The following is a 25,510-nucleotide window of genomic DNA, read 5'->3' as shown; positions in this document are numbered from 1 at the left end:
ATAATTGTTTTGTTATTGCTGACTATAATCACACTGTCTCATTCATACATCACATGAATAGTTTTTTTTTTTATAGAATCCTGCGATGTTTATTACGGAAATAAGATACATGTACGACATCGAGACTTTTCTTACGGCAATGAAACGACATACCATTTTACTGTGTAATGAATACTCAGTCAATTGTCGATACCTTTAAATTGGCGTCAGACGTCTGTAGAACGTACGTCAATGATCTTTAGTAGTTACTAGAGTCATCAGCTTACACAAATGTTAGTATTACGATTGCAATCACAGACATAGCACCATATGTTAGAATACGTAGTCTATAAAATATGAAATTTCATATATACAAAAATACGGTAATAAAATATTTTGACCCAATTATTGTCACGATTATAGAATATCTGTTTATGATATTGCAAGGTGCATATGGTTTATTTGAAGAATCACTTGTATACACTTGAATTTAAATGTCACGAGATGTGAGAAATGCTGCTTTTTTAATTCATAAATATGCACCATTATGAACTCAAAGTTGAACTTGGATCACACGCTTGTGCATTTGACAGTAGCAAACAGTGCCATGGTTGTTAAAGGCTTAAATTTTAACTCAAAAATCGATGATATGAGCAAAATAGAAAAACGACGTCTTTACTGCTATATATCAAAACACAGTTCTCGGGTCAATTAATTATATCAGTGTACAGCCCCCAAACATGCTAATCAACTGACTTTCCACCAAAGAACACACAACTTTATACACCAATGGGTAAGTTGACATGTAGATAGCAGGCAAAAATATCACATAAAACGGCGAGTTACACAAAAAACAGGGCAAAACGTGAATTTCTTTGTGTCCTGTCTGTTCTTGGCCATGACGTTAAATCCAAACATAGCGAAGTTCTCATTTTAATAATGACAGAACACTGAAATTTAGTCTTCAAGTAAACCCAGTTAAACAATTTTACATTGGGATACTTAACCAGAATTGTGAATTAATATGCTAAATAGTCATGGAAGGCGATTTTAAAGTAGCTTACCCACTCGTCATATTAGAGTTTGTGCACAGTTTTAACTAGAGAATATCCATGATGCTTTGTTTCATTTTTTTAGTTTGCTATTTTCTGTTTATGAATGCTATGATGTAGATTATGAGCGAACATATTCTCCCTCTACTGCATGTCTACAGAACAGTGTTGGCTGGTACAGTAAGTTATTTAGTGGAGGCGTTGTGTGCAGCATGGAGCTCCGTGTGTGTAGCTGACTTGACTGTGAATGACTAGTTTGTTTGTTCACGGTATTTTAATACTGGACATTGCCTTTAATTACCATATACATTACTATGACAATTTTTCATAGTAATAATACATGCCCAGGTAATTCAATTAAATCTGGTCTATACAAATTGAGATGCACGTGGGTCGGTTTGAAATATAGTACGTTTCAGATAATTACTATTCAATTTGGCAAACCGATATACTGTAAAACATGTCTTTTTAGTTAGCATGTTATTTTAGCGAATTTAGCTAATGTGTAATTTCGCTAATTCAAGATATCACTAATTTAAATAAAGTATATTCTCACTCACAATGAGGTTGTTGGCTCTTTAGCTCAATTAAGATTCAGTTAATTCATGCATGGAGTCAAATTCGCTAAAATGGCATTTAACTATTTAAACATGTTTTACAGTATATACCAGACATATTTGAGTGAGCTCAGTAGTACTTTTAGACTGGGGGCCAATAACCGAAACCATCCCCCGCTTAGGGATTTTTGCACATCATGTTTTTTAGTTAGATGGGACCCTCAGCTAATGAAATCTGCCTGTTTGCCATAATATTAATGGTGGGTGTGGGCGCCAGATTGTATCCATGGCAACGCAGTGATGAAATATGAGAATTTTAGAAAATGTCATATCTCTAAAACTAAGCAACAAAAAAACACAAACTTAGTGTCTAGGTATATAGTTCTGGTCAGGCCCGATTGATTGCAACCATGAACTTAGTCATACAAGGTCAAGGTCACAAAGAACAATAGAAAAAAAACCAGGATTTTGGTCTAAAATTTGAGATTTTGTACCAAAATTCATTTCCTTTCTTGAACTATTTTGTTATTATTCAAGAAAATATTACAAATGCTTTATTATTCAACATTGTAGTTATTATACTTCATTATTAAGGTAAAAAAAACATAGCATGTGTCAAACATACAGTTTTGCTATACTTCTACTATTATACTTTTCCTTTGTAATCTCTATAATAGCACTTTTCATTTATCTTAACAATCATATAGGGATGAGTATTAACACTTTTAAAGTTTCCTTCCTTTATTATCAGCGGATTATCACTGAAATGTTATCTTTTTTTCGAGTAAATATATACACATTTACATATTGTCAGAAAAGTCATATGTAATCATCGCCATCATCACTTCCTCCATCAACAGCATATTCATCATCATCATCAAATTTATCATCTTGCATGTTGTAGTAATCATTTCCAGTATCCTCTTCTTCATCACCATGCCCAGCACCAAATCAACAAGTTCCTTCAGGAGCAATTTCTCTTCTGTCCATTTGTACAGCAATTTGTCTCCTTGTAGTTGCCAGCCATGACCATTTTCAGGCTTTGGCAAGTCCGGACATGCCACATCAGCTTGATTCCAGATGAGAGCCTGATATTGCACAGTAACTTGTTCTTTAGTGTGTAACGTGTCATAAACATAGTGTATCGAAGCTTGTTGAGATCTTTTACACCTGGCTTTGCTCCATGCATAAGGCATGTGAATGCCTGCAATTCATCAAATTCATCGATGATAAGAGCCTGGCTCGTACCTAAGCTTGTGAAGAGAGAAATAAATTGTGGGTTCCTTTGCAAGACAAGCAGGGGGTCCCACCTTGCCCTTACGCACAAATGAACTTATAGAATCACAGCCGGTGAATGCGTGAAATGAAAGCAATGTATTGCATAGCTCATTGCAAATTGCCTGGACTGCTGAGCTGATGTTGATCAACCTTTGCTTGTCTGCAACACCAGTGTCCATGATTAGTGGTATTCTGATATTCTGTGAAAACTTCATCAGCAAGAGAAAAACATTTGTATCAGGAGATCGGATTATGATGGCACTTGAATCTATGCAGTGTATTGCAATATGACAGCAGTAGAGAATGATTCCGGTGTTGGCTTTCTCCTGAAAAATAATATCGAGGCATTGTCTAGAATCAATAGCATATCAAATGTAAATTGGTAAAATAGGTGTAGTAGTGGCCTACTTGACTACATGTGCTTTAATAATGTGTATTTAATGTGTATTTTCTAATTTTGGAAATGTGGATGTAATGTGTCACGGTGTTCCCTCTCTATATTCTTGATACTCTGAGTCTGGTATGTATCTGTGATAAAGTCAACACAGATAATATTTGAGAGCTTCGCAAATATACGCCGAGCCAACTCTTCAAAGGTTTGTGGGATTCGTGGGATTTGTGTTAGTGATTGGAACATTGCATTTCCATCAATAATATGAACCACAGGATCTGGTCTGCTTGTCACAGTATGTCCCTCTTCCAGTTTGCACTGTAAGTCACTGGGCCAAGTGGGTATGCCATCACATTTTCCATGCATAGATCATGATTCATTGTAAGTAGTATGAGCTGCCCAAATACATTTCTCTCTGCTACCAGTTCCTTTGTCTTCTTTGTTGAACTTGTTACAAACTGTTTCACTGCCATCGATGCAAACTACTTCAACTTCAGTCTCTTGATTGGTGCATTAAAAGTGACTGTCTTCTGCACTAGTCTCTCTTCTATGAATCTCTTGTATGCGTTGGTGCCATGTATGTCAACTGCAAGTAAATCAATGGATATTTCGTCTGAAACTGGTCTCCCTGATTATATGCAATACAGATTGTGCACATCAGGTATCATGAAGGAATTGATAAAATTTTGAAATGCAGTGATCTTCTTCTGCACTGCAGATTCTCCAGGGTGTGTGTGTGAAAGTTTAAGGAGTACATTCAAGTACAGTGATGTATAAATTGCATAGTTTGTCTTTTCTTGACTAAAGAAGAGAGGGAACTATTCATGCAGACAGGCCATATGAAAGGTGATGTCATTGACGTTCAGCCCTTAGGAAACTCATAAGGAGCCATGCCTTATCCATCTACCCTATCCATAACTGTGGTGCTTTGCCTTTTTCTCCAGCACGCAACTTGTCCTTGTACTCATCATATTTCTGTATCCATTCTTTCCATATTGGGTTTTCCACAAGTTCTCTGAGTTTGGCTTGTTTGCTAAGTTGGACATTAACTTCATATCTACTTCGTCAATGACTTCACCTACATCGTCATGGAATGAAGTCAACAACAGTCGACCTAGAGCATCTAATGATGTTCTGATAACAAGCCTGGCCCTACTGTAATGTTTTCCATTCATGACTTTGTCTATCGACCCACTTGCACATACTGTGGATTCAACCACAACTTCCTCCAATCCACTACCCTTCATATATTTTCCTAATGCATCTATATATGCACACGCCATGTGGAATGCCCCATGTTAAATGATGACATTCTTGAATCGATCTGGATACGTCCATACAATTCCATATGCAGCAGCTAGATCGAATGTAACAATCGTGTAGGGCTGACCAACAGCAGCAGATGCCTCCTGGGAAATCGTTAGCACATGCATCACAGTCATGTTTTCAGTGATTTAGGCATTTACTGGAGGCATGTATTCCACTATTGATTCTCGTTCTTCTCTTCTCTCTCCAGTAAGAGAAATCCAACCTCATATCATGTCAGATACTTTGACGTCTGAAATATATTCTGTTGTTTGTTGAGGGTCAGTAATCTGAACACTAAGGCCGGGTTCAACATGATTTTTTGACAAAAAAATTGCTCTATTATTTTAACTTCATCTGTCACTGATCGCATCTTTGTCCTAGCCATGACAGGTAATTCATAATTGTCATCATTTGATTGGTCAATGACTGTCTCGTGAATCACTAGATGTTGTCTCTTCATTGAGATCAAAATTGTCCCAACAGAAGTGCAGCACTTCATTACCTTGTGTTTTGGAATGGACTATCATGTGGAATTGGACTATCATGGGATTTTATAACCATGTGGATAGCAGTCAGGATTTCTAGTATAACTGAATATGTCACACAGTGCCCAAATCTGTTCACCAACTTCACGATGTCTGCACTTCCTGTCAAATGCCATAATGACATTCCAAGGAGTATATGCTTAGGTGTCATCCATCTAAAATGTTGGAAAATTAATTCTGGCCTCAACTTTCAAGCATATTTTTTTTCTTCAAAATTTCCTTTGTTTACACAATGACCCTGACCTTGAATGGCCAAGGTCATGGTCATGATCATCAACTGGGCTTCATCAAAATTATATACATAGACATTTATTTTGAGTTTGTATGTTGTTTTCTTACAGAGATATGTCATTTTCTTCATTTCCCTTATTTTATAAATACGTTGCCATGGCAACAGCCGTGGCTCTCACACCCACCACCAATTTTATGGTAAACAACCTGATTAAGATAGCTGAGGGTCCTGGCTAACGAAAAATTATGGTCAATGAAAATCCCTAAGGGAGGGGAGGGGGTCTACAGTAGCCCATAGACTATTTATATTCTGCTGGATGCTGTGTGTGGGAAACAGGCAATAAGTGTGTACTACGGGATTTATTTGATGCATTGTGACCGAAGTCGCAATCATTCCCGTTTAATGGCTGCCATGCGTTTTTACAACATGCAATTGTCTTGATGTTTTATCACTTACGTAATGCTCACTTCATGCAAGGCCACTTACATGTAGTTATACCGATTCCCTAGCAGCACAAAATGAGAAATATCTATTCCAAAATCATAGGGACATGTGACCGTTGTTTCAAGCAAAACAAATACATCTCCCGCAGAACAACAACACGAACAAAAAAATGTACTTATGCACCTGAAAACTTGCGAACATTAAAAATTCGATATTATTCGAGTTCTACTAAAGTTTTTTTCTGCATACATTCTGCTGGTATGGTGCTATAAACACCAAGCTTCCAGTTAGCTACGCTGGGTGGCCTGAGTACGCTCCGCCACGTCGTGTCACGGGTGACTGTCAAATCTCAAATAAAGTATTGTTTTTTCACACACTGAACCCGCCTACTGTCATTTTAAATCATGTCCACTTTTCATCACGAATAAATCAACTGGTAGTATTATCACGTAGTTTTTAAACTTTGTTGTGTGTTTTATTTCTGTTTTGGGACTGGTAGGGGGGATCGTAACCCCTTGTGGTGAGAACCAGTGAGACTGGCCTACTTGCAGGGTCCCAAAGCTTAACGTTGTACGTTATTTCGTTTTCTTTTACGTTATTTGTCCTTGTCAAACTGCTAATTAAAAATCACTAAAGTTTAAGATCACGTGACCACATCTCGTTGTTTTTGTCCTTAACACACTAGTTTTAAAGTGTTTCATTCTAAGTTAACGATGTATACATTGATTAAACAATATGATGTGTGTACTACGTCATAGCACGTCAAGTGTTTATATCAACAAGCATCATAGTCACGCCATGTCTAGTTTGTGACCCATTGTAGCCATATTTTACTACGACGTGTACTATAATTTATTGCTACTGTACGTATCAATCTATCGAAGCGAGGAAGCTTCTTTATGAAGTGAGTGGCACGTCACAGGGTTCATGACCTGTCTGTGATGACCGAAGACATTTGATTGTAAAGTCCTTCTCGTTAATTTTCAAAAGGTCACCTAATATTCAATAGTCTTGATTTTTGTATTACTTTAGTATTGATTGTGAGTACCCCACCCTCTAACAGACCCCTCATTACAGAGTCACCATGATTACAACCACTATACCACAGTATGTCAATTACATTAATATTTGCATATCCAGACGGTTAGTCCAATGTAACCTAATTGCCTTATCTTCAAAATGACGATGAGCGATGTAGCTCATTGGTCGCCGTCAATGTCCAACCACCTTAGAGCTTGTCTATCTATTTAATTGTAGACGTGAAGCTATTACCAAGCAACAAAAAATAGCGAATGTTAAAACAACAACTGTCTTCTGTCATCAGGTTGATTCCCACCAACGTGTCACCAACAGAGAAATCACTTACAAATTTTTGACACATGTTCATTTGTGTAAATGTAATGGATTTGTTTCTATACAATGAAATCTACGCATTACATGTAATCATAGGGTTGTCTATTTTTACTCTAGACGTTTTATGTAAGTAGTATCATATGGCGAGCGGCAATCACGAGGACGCTGTTCAGCGGGGTCAACAAAGACGTCGCCAACCTGGAATTTTCACACATAAAAATTCAAAAGATTTGCTGCCATTAGATATGCGAGTGGGAACATCCAAAGATGCGGTGAGTCGTTGTTTCTTATTATATTATGTCAGGTTACGACTTTTGATAATTATCACAGTCCTAGCGTGTGTGTCTCCAAATTATGACAAAATGCAAGTCATATCGAAAGTGCAAACCACTTATCACGCCTGGGGTTTGACGTCACACACTTTTGTTTATTGTAATCATTACCAGAAGGTTACCGGGTTTATGTACACTTGGTGAACTACGGACTATGGTAAATTGAACTCTGACACGTCAACAAAATGACCATACTACGCGTGCGCAATAATGTATTCACCAATAGCCTTTTTTTCAACACTTGATCCGCCATTGCACTTTTTGGTTGTGGCAATATGCATGTGATAAATATATAATCCCACGATATGTTCTCTTAGGCTGACGTCAGCAGACACAAATGATTACTACCAGAGAAGCATCAGTCCTCACCTACGGCTAAGATTGATACAAAACTCTGTCTGCTGTTATGATCCCACGATATGTAAAGGTTATAAAATGAAAACCTACAAATCGTGAAACATTTAATAATAAATAGTACTGATCGATTTATTTGGATGTTCATCTCACAAATGACTGTGGTTTATACAAAAAAAGTAATTTACACTGGCAAGGTTGCAGGAAAGAAATTGCTGTCTCTGAATTCGAAGTTGCACTTTGTGTGCCGGGAACAAAAGAAATAACTTAACACAGCAGCAAAAAATATCGCGTGGCGGGGATGGCAGCTAAAACAATAGAACACCACGGATATCACAGCTCGTCATATGATAATATACTAAAACAAGTATATCCCTTGCATAACTAATATAAACCTTTATTGATTATTATCCAGATGATTTCCAGTGTCAATGCTAAGTGTTGCCTAGTTATCAACGATAAATAATGATCAAATAATAATAATCACCAAGTCTATAATTATCAAATGTGGGTTATAATTATCTAGTATGGATAATAATTATAAAATGTGAAAAATAATTATGAAAAGTTGATTATTATTAGCAAATGCAAGCAATATAGTATAAAAAACAATAATAATTATCGATTAATAAATGGGAAATAATAATAATAATAATAATAATATACCTATTCAATCTTTAGAATTGATATAATCTATGCATGATTCTAAATAAACAAATGACGTACGGAATGAACCGTCTAACGTGTACTTGTGAGAAACTTGAAAGCACTTCTAGGATTTATGGTGTTATGGTTTCATTCTCATTATTTCATTTTTTTTTTATTTTCTCGACTCAATTAAATTTCAAAATTCAAGAAAATGTACATGTAAATAACAAAACACAGTATTTGATTGGCACTCCATTGAGATTTTAAAAGGCAATGCAAATAACTTCGAGTTTTTAAGAGGATGTTTATACAATTTTGATTGATATTGTAGCTAGAAAAATAAAATTGGTATGATTTATCATTAAATAAAAATAACGTTTTAACTATAAATTAAAAGCTCTATTTGTTTAATGAACAGGGGATTTCCAGGTTATGATGAAGTCTAGCGTGGAGCGAGTTTGAAACATTCTGAATCGACATATTTTGTGTACTACTATGTGAAATATCTGATAGTACGAATAATGAACTATTATATAACATATCTGATAGTACGAATTGTGTACTACTATGTGACATATCTGATAGTACGAATTGTGTACTATTATGTGACATATCTGATAGTACGAATTATGCACTATTGTATAACATATCCGATAGTACGAATTGTGTACTATTATGTGACATATCTGATAGTACGAATTGTGTACTATTATGTGACATATCTGATAGTACGAATTATGCACTATTATATAACATATCCGATAGTACGAATTGTGTACTATTATGTGACCTATCTGATAGTACGAATTGTGTACTGCTATGTGACATGTCTGATAGTACGAATTGTGCACTGCTATGTGACATGTCTGATAGTACGAATTGTGTACTGCTATGTGACATGTCTGATAGTACGAATTGTGTACTGCTATGTGACATGTCTGATAGTACGAATTGTGCACTGCTATGTGACATATCTGGTAGTACGAATTGTGTACTATTATATAACATATCTGACAGTACGAATTGTGTACTGCTATGTGACATGTCTGATAGTACAAATTGTGCACTGCTATGTGACATATCTGGTAGTACGAATTGTGGACTATTATATGACATATCTGATAGTACGAATTGTGTACTATTATGTGACATATCTGATAGTACGAATTGTGCACTGCTATGTGACCTATCTGACAGTACGAATTGTGTACTGCTATATGACATATCTGATAGTACGAATTGTGCACTGCTATGTGACATATCTGGTAGTACGAATTGTGGACTATTATATGACATATCTGGTAGTACGAATTGTGTACTGCTATGTGACATATCTGATAGTACGAATTGTGCACTGCTATGTGACCTATCTGACAGTACGAATTGTGCACTATTATGTGACATATCTGATAGTACGAATTGTGCACTGCTATGTGACCTATCTGACAGTACGAATTGTGTACTGCTATATGACATATCTGATAGTACGAATTGTGCACTGCTATGTGACATATCTGGTAGTACGAATTGTGGACTATTATATGACATATCTGGTAGTACGAATTGTGTACTACTAGGTGACATATCTGATAGTACGAATTGTGTACTATTATGTGACATATCTGGTAGTACGAATTGTGTACTATTATATGACATATCTGACAGTACGAATTGTGTACTGCTATGTGACATGTCTGATAGTACGAATTATGCACTGCTGTGTGACATATCTGATAGTACAAATTGTGTACTACTAGGTGACATATCTGATAGTACGAATTGTGTACTATTATGTGACATATCTGGTAGTACGAATTGTGTACTATTATATGACATATCTGACAGTACGAATTGTGTACTGCTATGTGACATGTCTGATAGTACGAATTGTGCACTGCTATGTGACCTATCCGATAGTACGAATTGTGCACTGCTATGTGACCTATCTGATAGTACGAATTGTTTACTACTATGTGACATATCTGGTAGTACAAATTGTGTACTATTATATGACATATCTGACAGTACGAATTGTGTACTGCTATGTGACATGTCTGATAGTACGAATTGTGCACTGCTATGTGACATATCTGGTAGTACGAATTGTGTACTATTATATGACATATCTGACAGTACGAATTGTGTACTGCTATGTGACATGTCTGATAGTACGAATTGTGCACTGCTGTGTGACCTATCTGACAGTACGAATTGTGTACTGCTATATGACATATCTGATAGTACGAATTGTGCACTGCTATGTGGCATATCTGGTAGTACGAATTGTGGACTATTATATGACATATCTGGTAGTACGAATTGTGTACTGCTATGTGACCTATCTGATAGTACGAATTGTTTACTACTATGTGACATATCTGGTAGTACAAATTGTGTACTATTATATGACATATCTGATAGTACGACTTGTGTACTTTATGTGACATATCTGATAGTACGAATTGTGGACTATTATGTGACATATCTGATAGTACGAATTGTGCACTGCTATGTCACATATCTGATAGTACGAATTGTGTACTATTATGTGACACATCTGATAATACGAATTGTGTACTACTATGTGACATATCTGACAGTACGAATTGTGCACTATTATGTGACATATCTGATAGTACGAATTATGCACTGCTATGTGACCTATCTGACAGTACGAATTGTGTACTATTATGTGACATATCTGATAGTACGAACTGTGTACTATTATGTGACATATCTGATAGTACGAATTGTGCACTGCTATGTGACCTATCTGACAGTACGAATTGTGTACTATTATATGACATATCTGATAGTACGAATTGTGCACTGCTATGTGACCTATCTGACAGTACGAATTGTGTACTGCTATGTGACATGTCTGATAGTACGAATTATGCACTGCTGTGTGACATATCTGATAGTACGAATTGTGTACTATTATGTGACATATCTGATAGTACGAATTGTGTACTATTATGTGACACATCTGATAGTACGAATTGTGTACTATTATGTGACACATCTGATAGTACGAATTGTGTACCACTATGTGACATATCTGATAATACGAATTGTGGACCATTATATGACATATCTGATAGTACGAATTGTGTACTACTATGTGACATATCTGATAGTACGAATGGTGTACTACTAGGTGATATAACTGATAATACGAATTGTGTACTACTATGTGACATATCTGATAGTACGAATTGTGTACTATTATGTGACATATCTGATAGTACGAATTGTGTACTATTATGTGACATATCTGATAGTACGAATTGTGTACTATTATGTGACATATCTGATAGTACGAATTGTGGACCATTATATGACATATATGATAGTACGAATTGTGGACCATTATATGACATATCTGGTAGTACGAATTGTGTTCTACTATGTGACATATCTGATAGTACGAATTGTGTACTACTATGTGACATGTCTGATAATACGAATTATGCACTATTATATAACATATCTGATAGTACGAATTATGTACTACTATGTGACATATCTGATAGTACGAATTGTGTACTACTATGTGACATATCTGATAGTACGAATTGTGTACTATTATGTGACATATCTGATAGTACGAATTGAGGACCATTATATGACATATATGATAGTACGAATTGTGTACTATTATATGACATATCTGAGAGTACGAATTGTGGGCTATTATATGACATATCTGATAGTACGAATTGTGTACTATTATATGACATATCTGATAGAACGAATTGTGGGCTATTATATGACATATCTGATAGTACGAATTGTGTACTTTATGTGACATATCTGATAGTACGAATTGTGTACTACTATGTGACATATCTGATAGTACGAATTGTGGACCATTATATGACATATCTGATAGTACGAATTGTGTACAACTATATGACATATCTGATAGTACGACTTGTGTACTTTATGTGACATATCTGATAGTACGAATTGTGGACTATTATGTGACATATCTGATAGTACGAATTGTGCACTGCTATGTCACATATCTGATAGTACGAATTGTGTACTATTATGTGACACATCTGATAATACGAATTGTGTACTACTATGTGACATATCTGACAGTACGAATTATGCACTATTATGTGACATATCTGATAGCACGAATTATGCACTGCTATGTGACCTATCTGACAGTACGAATTGTGTACTGCTATGTGACATGTCTGATAGTACGAATTGTGCACTGCTATGTGACATATCTGGTAGTACGAATTGTGTACTATTATATGACATATCTGACAGTACGAATTGTGTACTGCTATGTGACATGTCTGATAGTACGAATTGTGCACTGCTGTGTGACCTATCTGACAGTACGAATTGTGTACTGCTATATGACATATCTGATAGTACGAATTGTGCACTGCTATGTGGCATATCTGGTAGTACGAATTGTGGACTATTATATGACATATCTGGTAGTACGAATTGTGTACTGCTATGTGACCTATCTGATAGTACGAATTGTTTACTACTATGTGACATATCTGGTAGTACAAATTGTGTACTATTATATGACATATCTGATAGTACGACTTGTGTACTTTATGTGACATATCTGATAGTACGAATTGTGGACTATTATGTGACATATCTGATAGTACGAATTGTGCACTGCTATGTCACATATCTGATAGTACGAATTGTGTACTATTATGTGACACATCTGATAATACGAATTGTGTACTACTATGTGACATATCTGACAGTACGAATTGTGCACTATTATGTGACATATCTGATAGTACGAATTATGCACTGCTATGTGACCTATCTGACAGTACGAATTGTGTACTATTATGTGACATATCTGATAGTACGAACTGTGTACTATTATGTGACATATCTGATAGTACGAATTGTGCACTGCTATGTGACCTATCTGACAGTACGAATTGTGTACTATTATATGACATATCTGATAGTACGAATTGTGCACTGCTATGTGACCTATCTGACAGTACGAATTGTGTACTGCTATGTGACATGTCTGATAGTACGAATTATGCACTGCTGTGTGACATATCTGATAGTACGAATTGTGTACTATTATGTGACATATCTGATAGTACGAATTGTGTACTATTATGTGACACATCTGATAGTACGAATTGTGTACTATTATGTGACACATCTGATAGTACGAATTGTGTACCACTATGTGACATATCTGATAATACGAATTGTGGACCATTATATGACATATCTGATAGTACGAATTGTGTACTACTATGTGACATATCTGATAGTACGAATGGTGTACTACTAGGTGATATAACTGATAATACGAATTGTGTACTACTATGTGACATATCTGATAGTACGAATTGTGTACTATTATGTGACATATCTGATAGTACGAATTGTGTACTATTATGTGACATATCTGATAGTACGAATTGTGTACTATTATGTGACATATCTGATAGTACGAATTGTGGACCATTATATGACATATATGATAGTACGAATTGTGGACCATTATATGACATATCTGGTAGTACGAATTGTGTTCTACTATGTGACATATCTGATAGTACGAATTGTGTACTACTATGTGACATGTCTGATAATACGAATTATGCACTATTATATAACATATCTGATAGTACGAATTATGTACTACTATGTGACATATCTGATAGTACGAATTGTGTACTACTATGTGACATATCTGATAGTACGAATTGTGTACTATTATGTGACATATCTGATAGTACGAATTGAGGACCATTATATGACATATATGATAGTACGAATTGTGTACTATTATATGACATATCTGAGAGTACGAATTGTGGGCTATTATATGACATATCTGATAGTACGAATTGTGTACTATTATATGACATATCTGATAGAACGAATTGTGGGCTATTATATGACATATCTGATAGTACGAATTGTGTACTTTATGTGACATATCTGATAGTACGAATTGTGTACTACTATGTGACATATCTGATAGTACGAATTGTGGACCATTATATGACATATCTGATAGTACGAATTGTGTACAACTATATGACATATCTGATAGTACGACTTGTGTACTTTATGTGACATATCTGATAGTACGAATTGTGGACTATTATGTGACATATCTGATAGTACGAATTGTGCACTGCTATGTCACATATCTGATAGTACGAATTGTGTACTATTATGTGACACATCTGATAATACGAATTGTGTACTACTATGTGACATATCTGACAGTACGAATTATGCACTATTATGTGACATATCTGATAGCACGAATTATGCACTGCTATGTGACCTATCTGATAGTACGAATTGTGTACTACTATGTGACATGTCTGATAATACGAATTATGCACTATTATATAACATATCTGATAGTACGAATTATGTACTACTATGTGACATATCTGATAGTACGAATTGTGTACTACTATGTGACATATCTGATAGTACGAATTGTGTACTATTATGTGACATATCTGATAGTACGAATTGAGGACCATTATATGACATATATGATAGTACGAATTGTGTACTATTATATGACATATCTGAGAGTACGAATTGTGGGCTATTATATGACATATCTGATAGTACGAATTGTGTACTATTATATGACATATCTGATAGAACGAATTGTGGGCTATTATATGACATATCTGATAGTACGAATTGTGTACTTTATGTGACATATCTGATAGTACGAATTGTGTACTACTATGTGACATATCTGATAGTACGAATTGTGGACCATTATATGACATATCTGATAGTACGAATTGTGTACAACTATATGACATATCTGATAGTACGACTTGTGTACTTTATGTGACATATCTGATAGTACGAATTGTGGACTATTATGTGACATATCTGATAGTACGAATTGTGCACTGCTATGTCACATATCTGATAGTACGAATTGTGTACTATTATGTGACACATCTGATAATACGAATTGTGTACTACTATGTGACATATCTGACAGTACGAATTATGCACTATTATGTGACATATCTGATAGCACGAATTATGCACTGCTATGTGACCTATCTGACAGTACGAATTGTGTACTGCTATGTGACATGTCTGATAGTACGAATTATGCACTGCTGTGTGACATATCTGATAGTACGAATTGTGTACTATTATGTGACATATCTGATAGTGTGAATTGTGTACTGCTATGTGACATGTCTGATATTACGAATTATGCACTGCTGTTTGACATATTTGATAGTACGAATTGTGTACTATTATGTGACATATCTGATAGTACGAATTGTGTACTATTATGTGACATATCTGATAGTACGAATTGTGCACTGCTATGTGACCTATCTGACAGTACGAATTGTGTACTATTATATGACATATCTGATAGTACGAATTGTGCACTGCTATGTGACCTATATGACAGTACGAATTGTGTACTGCTATGTGACATGTCTGATAGTACGAATTATGCACTGCTGTGTGACATATCTGATAGTACGAATTGTGTACTATTATGTGACACATCTGATAGTACGAATTGTGTACTATTATGTGACACATCTGATAGTAAGAATTGTGTACCACTATGTGACATATCTGATAATACGAATTGTGGACCATTATATGACATATCTGATAGTACGAATTGTGCACTGCTATGTCACATATCTGATAGTACGAATTGTGTACTATTATGTGACACATCTGATAATACGAATTGTGTACTACTATGTGACATATCTGATAGTACGAATTGTGTACTATTATGTGACATATCTGACAGTACAAATTGTGTACTTTATATGACATATCTGATAGTACGAATTGTGTACTAGTGTATGACATATTTGACAGTACGAATTGTGTACTATTATATGACATATCTGACAGTACGAACTGTGTACTTTAAATGACATATCTGATAGTACGAATTGTGGACTATTATGTGACATATCTAATAGTACGAATTGTGCACTGCTATGTGACATATCTTATAGTACAAATTGTGTACTTTATGTGACATATCTGATAGTACTAATTGTGGACTATTATGTGACATATCTGATAGTACGATTTGTATACCTCATGTGACATATCTGACAGTACGAATTGTGTACTGCTATGTGACATATCTGATAGTACGAATTGTGTACTACTACGTGACAGATGATAATACGAATTGTGGACTATTATGTAACATATCTGATAGTACGAATTGTGTGCTATTATATGGCATATCTGATAGTACGAATTGTGCACTGCTATGTGACCTATCTGACAATACGAATTGTGTACTGCTATGTGACATATCTGATAGTACGAATTGTGTACTACTATGTGACATATCTGATAGTACGAATTGTGTACTACCATGTGACATGTCTGATAGTACGAATTGTTCACTACTATGTGACATATCTTATAGTACGAATTGTGTACTATTATGTGACACATCTGACAGTACAATTTGTGTACTTTATATGACATATCTGATAGTACGAATTGTGTACGAGTGTATGACATATCTGACAGTACGAATTGTATACTATTATATGACATATCTGACAGTGCGAATTGTGTACTTTATATGACATATCTGATAGTACGAATTGTGTACTAGTGTATGACATATCTGACAGTACGAGTTGTGTATTATATGACATATCTGATAGTGCGAATTGTGTACTATTATATGACATATCTGACAGTACGAGTTGTGTATTATTATATGACATATCTGATAGTGCGAATTGTGTACTATTATATGACAATCTGACAGTACGAATTGTGTACTATTATGTGACATATCTGATAGTACGAATTGTGTACTATTATATGACATATCTGATAGTACTAATTGTGTACTATTATGTGACACATCTGATAATACGAATTGTGGACTATTATGTGACATATCTGATAGTACAAATTGTGGACTATTATGTGACATATCTGACAGTACGAGTTGTGTATTATTATATGACATATCCGATAGTACGAATTGTGTACTATTATATGACATATCTGATAGTACGAATTGTGGACTATTATATGACATATCTAATAGTACGAATTGTGGACTATTATATGACATCTCTGATAGTACGAATTGTGGACTATTATATGACATATCTCATGGTACGAATTGTGTACTACTATATGGCATATCCTAAAACGTTCAGAAATGCCTTCTTCGGGTTTCAATTTGTTCGGCAGTTGTTTGTGCATTCCCATTCGTTCAATGTGATTTATGTGTAATATTTCAACAAATGAATCATACGGAATGTTTGCGCTGGTTTGCTAGAACTACGGGGAAGGAAAGTTCTCATTGGGATTAAGACGCCATCTTGAAGGATATTATATATCGTTATGTTAGTCCTTTCTCTACACAATTTGGAAAATGAAGGATAGCCGGAATGTAATGAGATCGTTAAAATGATGGAACGAGATCGAAATGACTTCCATATACATATTTCTTAAATACCTGTATATTGCCATGTGTAACATTATCGTGTTCGTGGTTGTCTCGGTTTAATATATTACATGCCTAGAGAACTACTCGTGTTTTGTTGAATACACAGAATGATCGTTATGCTGTTACGTTTAACGAATTGAACTTAACGAGACATGCACACTGAGACTGTAAACCCCATAGCAATCTATCATTCTATCGTTACATGCATTTCATCCCTACCGCTATTAGGATTTCATCACTATTATACGGGGAACAAATACGTGGATGAGTTAGTTATCGCGTTTTTGTTTTTTTGTTGTTTTTTTTGCTGTTGTGTGACCGACTTAGAACTAACTGGTGTGTAAGTCGCTTCGTCCACAGTTGGCGAAATATGATATCTGGCGACATTTTACAACTGTTTTTTTATCAGTAATAATTTTTAAAATTATACTCAATGTATGTCGTACAATCTCTCCAGTGCTTGATTTAATACGAGGACTATGCGCAACGCAAAATTCAACCTATATTTTTCAAAGCATGTTTTTTTTTACTCACGAATATAAATGGAAATGTTACCTGTATTGGTTATGCTAATTATGTAGAGATGAAACTCTAATTGCATATAAGGATCTGCATCGGTGTTTTCAACTGTATCTGTTTCGTACAATATCATCAAGTCAACTGCTTTGTTCGACGAAGCATGGACATATGAGATCTGCGAAACAAAAGGAACACACACCAAGAGAAAGAGAGAGAAATTTCAATCGATTCTTAAAACGGGGACAAGGTGTTCTCTCTTTGGATTCGTGTAACTCAAAATATCGGCTCAGCTTGGTTTACCACTTTTTCTGATGTTTAAGAGAAAAAATGCAAAAAAATGGTTTGTAAATCATTAATGTTCAGGTGTACGCATTTCTTGAATCATTACTAATTGACATCACTATTACCAGACTGACCAATCACAGCATTGTTTGCATGTGGCAGGAAGAACTCATTATTATTATTTTTATACAATCTCAGTTTAATTAACTCGGCGGATGCCACTTCCATGGGACTCGGAATTTGAATACGTGGGCTGCCCCTCGCTCAGACGTGGGATTTGTAAACAAAATTAAATTAAATCTGAAAAATCTGAATTGGTTCATTAGAAACCTACTCTTTATTATTGATAGGAGGCTACATCAATTTGAGCAAGAAATAGTAATTGAATGTATTGCAAGTATCACTAGTGTTGTATATTCGCGGTGTGACTCTTGCCCCGTTTTTCATTTTCAATACTAATGAGACGTGATATGTGTTCAGTGAGATTATATATGACCGGTGGTCATTTTGTACAACGGCAACGTATGTGGATCACGTGGGAATATTTTATTCAGTTGTACACGCCTGAAGGCTGGAAATATAATTATCAAGTGAGTTTGATACTCATTGGATATGATTGGTCCATCAATTTTCCGGAATATCTTGATGAAATATTACCATCTCGTTAAGAGTCACGAGATAAAACAGGGTCCCTTAAAGGAATAGTGTATATTAACCACTGATAACTTCAGTACATACATTAATGGCGTAGTAATTTGCTTTATTTATAAATGACATCATCATTGCAGCAACCTCGTGCGCTGGTGCAGAAGAAACAATTAAAAGAAGAAATTGAACGAATGGAAGACGGAAAGCGAAGAGTAGTTGATGTCGAAACACGCACTACTGTTGACAATGAAGGCGATAAGTTCGATGTTATTACAGAATCTGCAGACGAGCGTGGAAAGCAATTACTACTCCTGGTGAAATGTCAGGTGCGACTCGCAGATGTTCACTCAACACGTGACTCGGTTTATTATGACGCACAGCTCAGACATTAAATTGGGGGAAATGTATTAATCATATACGCATGCGCTACTTTGAGAATTTAGAAGGGAGTATAAATAATCGATATCATTTTGTATTGAATTATATGGCGCCCTCACGAGTGTTCAGTCAGCACATATATTTACGCTTCAACTGTAAATTCTCGCAAGATGTAACTGCGAATTATTGTTACACATTTACTTATTGAAAGTTCTGCTATTGTAATGTCTTCTTTTTATTTCAGAGTGAAGAAGGGGAGTTCGAGGCTTTAATAGACCCAAGTAGTTCACATACTATTATATCAACGCAGCGAGCTGACAAGTGTGGGTATGTATCGACTTCAGTATATACTGTGTCTAGTCGCATTTTGCAAAAATAGTCGATAGCACAGAAAATATGAATATATCGCTTTTTCTATGCAGTTGGTTAATACGAACGCCGACATTTGGAGAAACAATTTGCCTATTGGCTAGGGAGTGCGTTGTATTTTATATCTGGTTAGGGAAACATCTTTTCAGTCACTGGTTAGGAAGTAAGTCTTATTTGTCAGTAAGTTAGAATAGATGTGTCAATCTATTAGGGAAAACATACTATTCTCCTCTTAGTTAGGGGGTACGTCCCTTTGTTGTGTGAACGCATGGTTACGTCTTATTTGCCAGATGATTAAGAAAAGCACTGTTGCATATTGGTTGAGATTAGGTCTTCATTGTCAGGTTTTAGGAACTTATTGGCTAAAGAATACATATACTTTGGTTGATCATTCATTCCTCATTTAGTTTGGTGTGTCATTTTCTAAGCATCGATTGAACAATTTGATTCTGATTTCCTCGAGCACGACACCAACGGCGGTAATCATTCGAAGAGCCGGCGGAGATTAGTGTGAATAGTGCAACCGACGAGGGTCATAGCTATGTTTTTTTTACGTATTTTACGCATTCATATTCAAAAGTTTTAATAGCAATTATTTTTTGATTTCACAATTAAAATCGGTATCAAACGTAAATGCATTAGTAAAATTGAAAATTGCACTTCACTTCAAAAATAAATTTACATGTGAAAACTTACTTTACTTTAAAAATAAATTTACATGTGAAAACTCACTTTACTTTAAAAATAAATTTACATGTGTAAACTTACTTTACTGTCAACATGTGAAAACTTACTTCACTTTAAAAATAAATTTACATGTGAAAACTTACTTTACTTTAAAAAATAAATTTACATGTGAAAACTCACTTTACTTTAAAAATAATTTTACATGTGAAAACTTACTTTACTTTAAAAATAAATTTACATGTGAAAACTCACTTTACTTTAAAAATAAATTTACATGTGAAAACTTACTTTACTTTAAAAATAAATTTACATGTGAAAACTTACTTTACTTTAAAAATAAATTTACATGTGAAAACTTACTTTACTTTAAAAATAAATTTAAACTTGCATTTTCACTTCAGTTTTGAAAATCACTTTGTTTTTTTTATTTTTATTTTAAAAATGTTTTCGATTTTTTCATTTCGACTTGTAATTTTCTTATTACTTAATATGCTTTTATGTTTGGTTTCGATTTATTGTGAAATCGAAAACAAAATTTTTAATGTTATTTTGAATGCGTAAAATGCGGGGGTGGGGATGGAATAAAAAAATTGAAAAAAACATACGACACTTTTCAAAAAGCATGACAGTGACTCTCCTCCGTGAAGTAATATTTCATTTATACTAGTATATATAAACAAGTGTTTTCTTAATGATGTTTAAATTCGGAAAGTATGCCAGCTGAGATTGTTACTATCAAAAATATACAATAAGTACTTTCAGTTTGATAACTCGCCTTATATCTATCTTATAATAGACTGATCAAATCACGTAAACACAGCGACAGCACAATTGAAGCATCGGACCACGATGTATGCGTTGAGATGAAAGGTCAAATAAAAGACGCCGAGCTAACAATAGGGGGATGTGTCATTCACTGTAACTTGTTATTGACAGGTAAGCATGGATTATTGTATTTCAGGTACGCAAGCGTTCAGGTACACAAGCGTTTAGGTACGCAAGCGTTCAGGTATGCAAGCGTTCAGGTACGCAAGCGTTTAGGTATGCAAGCGTTTAGGTACGCAAGCGTTCAGGTACGCAAGCGTTTAGGTATGCAAGCGTTTAGGTACGCAAGCTTTCAGGTACGCAAGCGTTCAGGTACGCAAGCGTTCAGGTATACAAGCGTTTAGGTATGCAAGCGTTTAGGTATACAAGCGTTTAGGTATGCAAGCGTTTAGGTACGCAAGCGTTCAGGTATGCAAGCGTTTAGGTATGCAAGCGTTTAGGTACGCAAGCGTTCAGGTACGCAAGCGTTCAGGTATGCAAGCGTTTAGGTATGCAAGCGTTTAGGTGTGCAAGCGTTCAGGTATGCAAGCGTTCAGGTATGCAAGCATTTAAGTATGCAAGCGTTCAGGTACGCAAGCGTTCAGGTACGCAATCGTTCAGGTACGCAAGCGTTCAGGTACGCAAGCGTTCAGGTATGCAAGCGTTTAGGTATGCAAGCGTTTAGGTACGCAAGCGTTCAGGTACGCAAGCGTTCAGGTATGCAAGCGTTTAGGTATGCAAGCGTTTAGGTGTGCAAGCGTTCAGGTATGCAAGCGTTCAGGTATGCAAGCATTTAAGTATGCAAGCGTTCAGGTACGCAAGCGTTCAGGTACGCAATCGTTCAGGTACGCAAGCGTTCAGGTACGCAAGCGTTCAGGTATGCAAGCGTTTAGGTATGCAAGCGTTCAGGTATGCAAGCGTTCAGGTATGCAAGCGTTCAGGTATGAAAGCGTTCAGGTACGCAAGCGTTCAGGTACGCAAGCGTTCAGGTATGCAAGCGTTTAGGTATGCAAGCGTTCAGGTATGCAAGCGTTCAGGTATGCAAGCGTTCAGGTACGCAAGCGTTTAGGTACGCAAGCGTTCAGGTACGCAAGCGTTCAGGTACGCAAGCGTTCATGTATGCAAGCGTTTAGGTATGCAAGCGTTTAGGTATGCAAGCGTTCAGGTATGCAAGCGTTTAGGTATGCAAGCGTTCAGGTATGCAAGCGTTCAGGTATGCAAGCGTTCAGGTATGCAAGCTTTCAATGCAAGCGTTCAGGTATGCAAGCGTTCAGGTATGCAAGCGTTTAGGTACGCAAGCGTCCAGATACGCAAGCGTTTATGTATGCAACGTAGTATTGGTGTGATACAACGTAGTATTAATGTGAGACAACGTAGTATTGGTGTGACACAACGTAGTATTAATGTGAGACAACGTAGTATTGGTGTGATTCAACGTAGTATTAATGTGAGACAATGTAGTATTGGTGTGACACAACGTAGTAGTAATGTGAGACAACGTAGTATTGGTGTGATACAACGTAGTATTAATGTGAGACAACGTAGTATTGGTGTGACACAACGTAGTAGTAATGTGAGACAACGTAGTATTGGTGTGATACAACGTAGTATTAATGTAAGACAACGTAGTATTGGTGTGACACAACGTAGTAGTAATGTGAGACAACGTAGTATTGGTGTGACACAACGTAGTAGTAATGTGAGACAACGTAGTATTGGTGTGATATAACGTAGTATTAATGTGAGACAACGTAGTATTGGTGTGACACAACGTAGTAGTAATGTGAGACAACGTAGTATTGGTGTGATACAACGTAGAATTAATGTGAAACAACGTAGTATTGGTGTGACACAACGTAGTAGTAATGTGAGACAACGTAGTATTGGTGTGATACAACGTAGTATTAATGTGAGACAACGTAGTATTGGTGTGACACAACGTAGTAGTAATGTGAGACAACGTAGTATTGGTATGATATAATGTAGTATAGGTGTGATACAACGTAGTATTTGTGTGACACAACGTAGTATTGATGTGATACAACGTAGTACTGGTGTAAGACAACGTAGTATTGTGTGAGACAACGTACTATTGGTGCGATACAACGTAGTATTAGTGTGACACGACGTAGTATATATGTGAGACGAGGTAATATTGACGTAAGACAAGGTAGTATGGGTGTAAGATGGGGTAGTATTGACGTAAGACAAGCTAGTAGTAGTATTGGTGTGATACAACGTATTATTGATGTGATACAACGTAGTATTGGTGTGGTACAACGTAGTCTTGGTGTAATACAACGTAGTATTATTGTGAGACAACGTAGTATTGGTGTGATACAACGTAGTATTAATGTGAGACAACGTAGTATTGGTGTGATACAACGTAGTAGTAATGTGAGACAACGTAGTATTGGTGTGATACAACGTAGTATTAATGTGAGACAACGTAGTATTGGTGTGACACAACGTAGTAGTAATGTGAGACAACGTAGTATTGGTGTGACACAACGTAGTAGTAATGTGAGACAACGTAGTATTGGTGTGATATAACGTAGTATTAATGTGAGACAACGTAGTATTGGTGTGACACAACGTAGTAGTGATGTGAGACAACGTAGTATTGGTGTGATACAACGTAGTATTAATGTGAGACAACGTAGTATTGGTGTGACACAACGTAGTAGTAATGTGAGACAACGTAGTATTGGTGTGATATAACGTAGTATAGGTGTGATACAACGTAGTATTTGTGTGACACAACGTAGTATTGATGTGATACAACGTAGTACTGGTGTAAGACAACGTAGTATTGTGTGAGACAACGTACTATTGGTGTGAGACAACGTAGTATTAGTGTGACACAACGTAGTATTGATGTGAGACGAGGTAATATTGACGTAAGACAAGGTAGTATGGGTGTAAGATGGGTAGTATTGACGTGAGACAAGCTAGTAGTAGTATTGGTGTGATACAACGTAGTATTGATGTGATACAACGTAGTATTGGTGTGATACAACGTAGTATTGGTGTAATACAACGTAGTATTATTGTGAGACAACGTAGTATTGGTGTGATACAACGTAGTATTGGTGTGATTTAACGTTGTATCGGTGTGATACAACGTAGTATTGGTGCGATACAACGTAGTATTGGTGTAAGACAACGTAGTATTGGTGTGAGACAACGTAGTATTGGTGTGAGACAGGGTAGTATTGGTGTGAGATGAGGTAGTATTGACGTAAGACAATGTAGTATGGGTGTGAGACATAATAGTAATGTAAAAGAAAATAGTTTTGGCACAAGACGACGTAGTATTGGTGTGAGAGGAGGTTATATTTGTGTGGAACAAGTTGAATTGTGTGGGGAAAAGAAAAAGTAGTATTGATTCGAAAGTAGGTAGTATCATATAAGGTGAAGTAGTATGTCCTGTCTGTTTACTCTCACTGATTGACAGGTTACAGTTGACTCAAGAATTGTTATATTTGTTCCCACTGCTATATAAAATTTGGTTTATTGAGTTCGACGTAATCGCACAAAGCCTTTAGCACGAGGACGAAATCTTTGGGTTTCGAAAATATTGAGCATATAACAAAAATGCAATACATCATGAGCAACAGAAATAAAGAATATTTCATTTTCATACGTATTTAGCGTTGTGTGGTTAGCCCAGGTGATATCAGATTTCATGGCGAAGTTCAGGCATTGGGTAACTGATAGTAATACACGCAAGTAATATAATGAAATGAGTGTTAGTGACACACTACATAAGTAATTTAGGGTGGCTCGTCGAAAAAAATGTATGGGGCGTCGCCCCTCCAAAATCAAAAAGAAACCCTTTGTAT

At 35.8% G+C, this 25,510-nt stretch overlaps 1 protein-coding gene across 1 annotated transcript in view; it reads left to right on the top strand.

Annotated features, from left to right (window-relative positions):
- Nucleotides 1–25,510, top strand: part of LOC146750847 (nuclear receptor-interacting protein 3-like) — a 32,405-nt gene that overhangs the window by 5,436 nt on the left and 1,459 nt on the right. Inside the window, exons 2-5 of the mRNA XM_085493378.1 lie at nucleotides 7,257–7,411; nucleotides 19,568–19,753; nucleotides 20,050–20,132; nucleotides 21,658–21,797. Of these exons, the coding sequence (XP_085349504.1) occupies nucleotides 7,280–7,411; nucleotides 19,568–19,753; nucleotides 20,050–20,132; nucleotides 21,658–21,797 (541 nt within the window). The 5' untranslated portion in view covers nucleotides 7,257–7,279. The remainder of the gene's footprint in view (nucleotides 1–7,256; nucleotides 7,412–19,567; nucleotides 19,754–20,049; nucleotides 20,133–21,657; nucleotides 21,798–25,510) is intronic.

Source organism: Saccoglossus kowalevskii, chromosome 1 (assembly GCF_978046115.1).
Source record: "Saccoglossus kowalevskii chromosome 1, keSacKowa6.1, whole genome shotgun sequence".
NCBI lineage: Eukaryota > Metazoa > Hemichordata > Enteropneusta > Harrimaniidae > Saccoglossus > Saccoglossus kowalevskii.
Note: the sequence above shows the minus strand (reverse complement) of the source record. Positions and strands in the feature narration are given on the sequence as shown.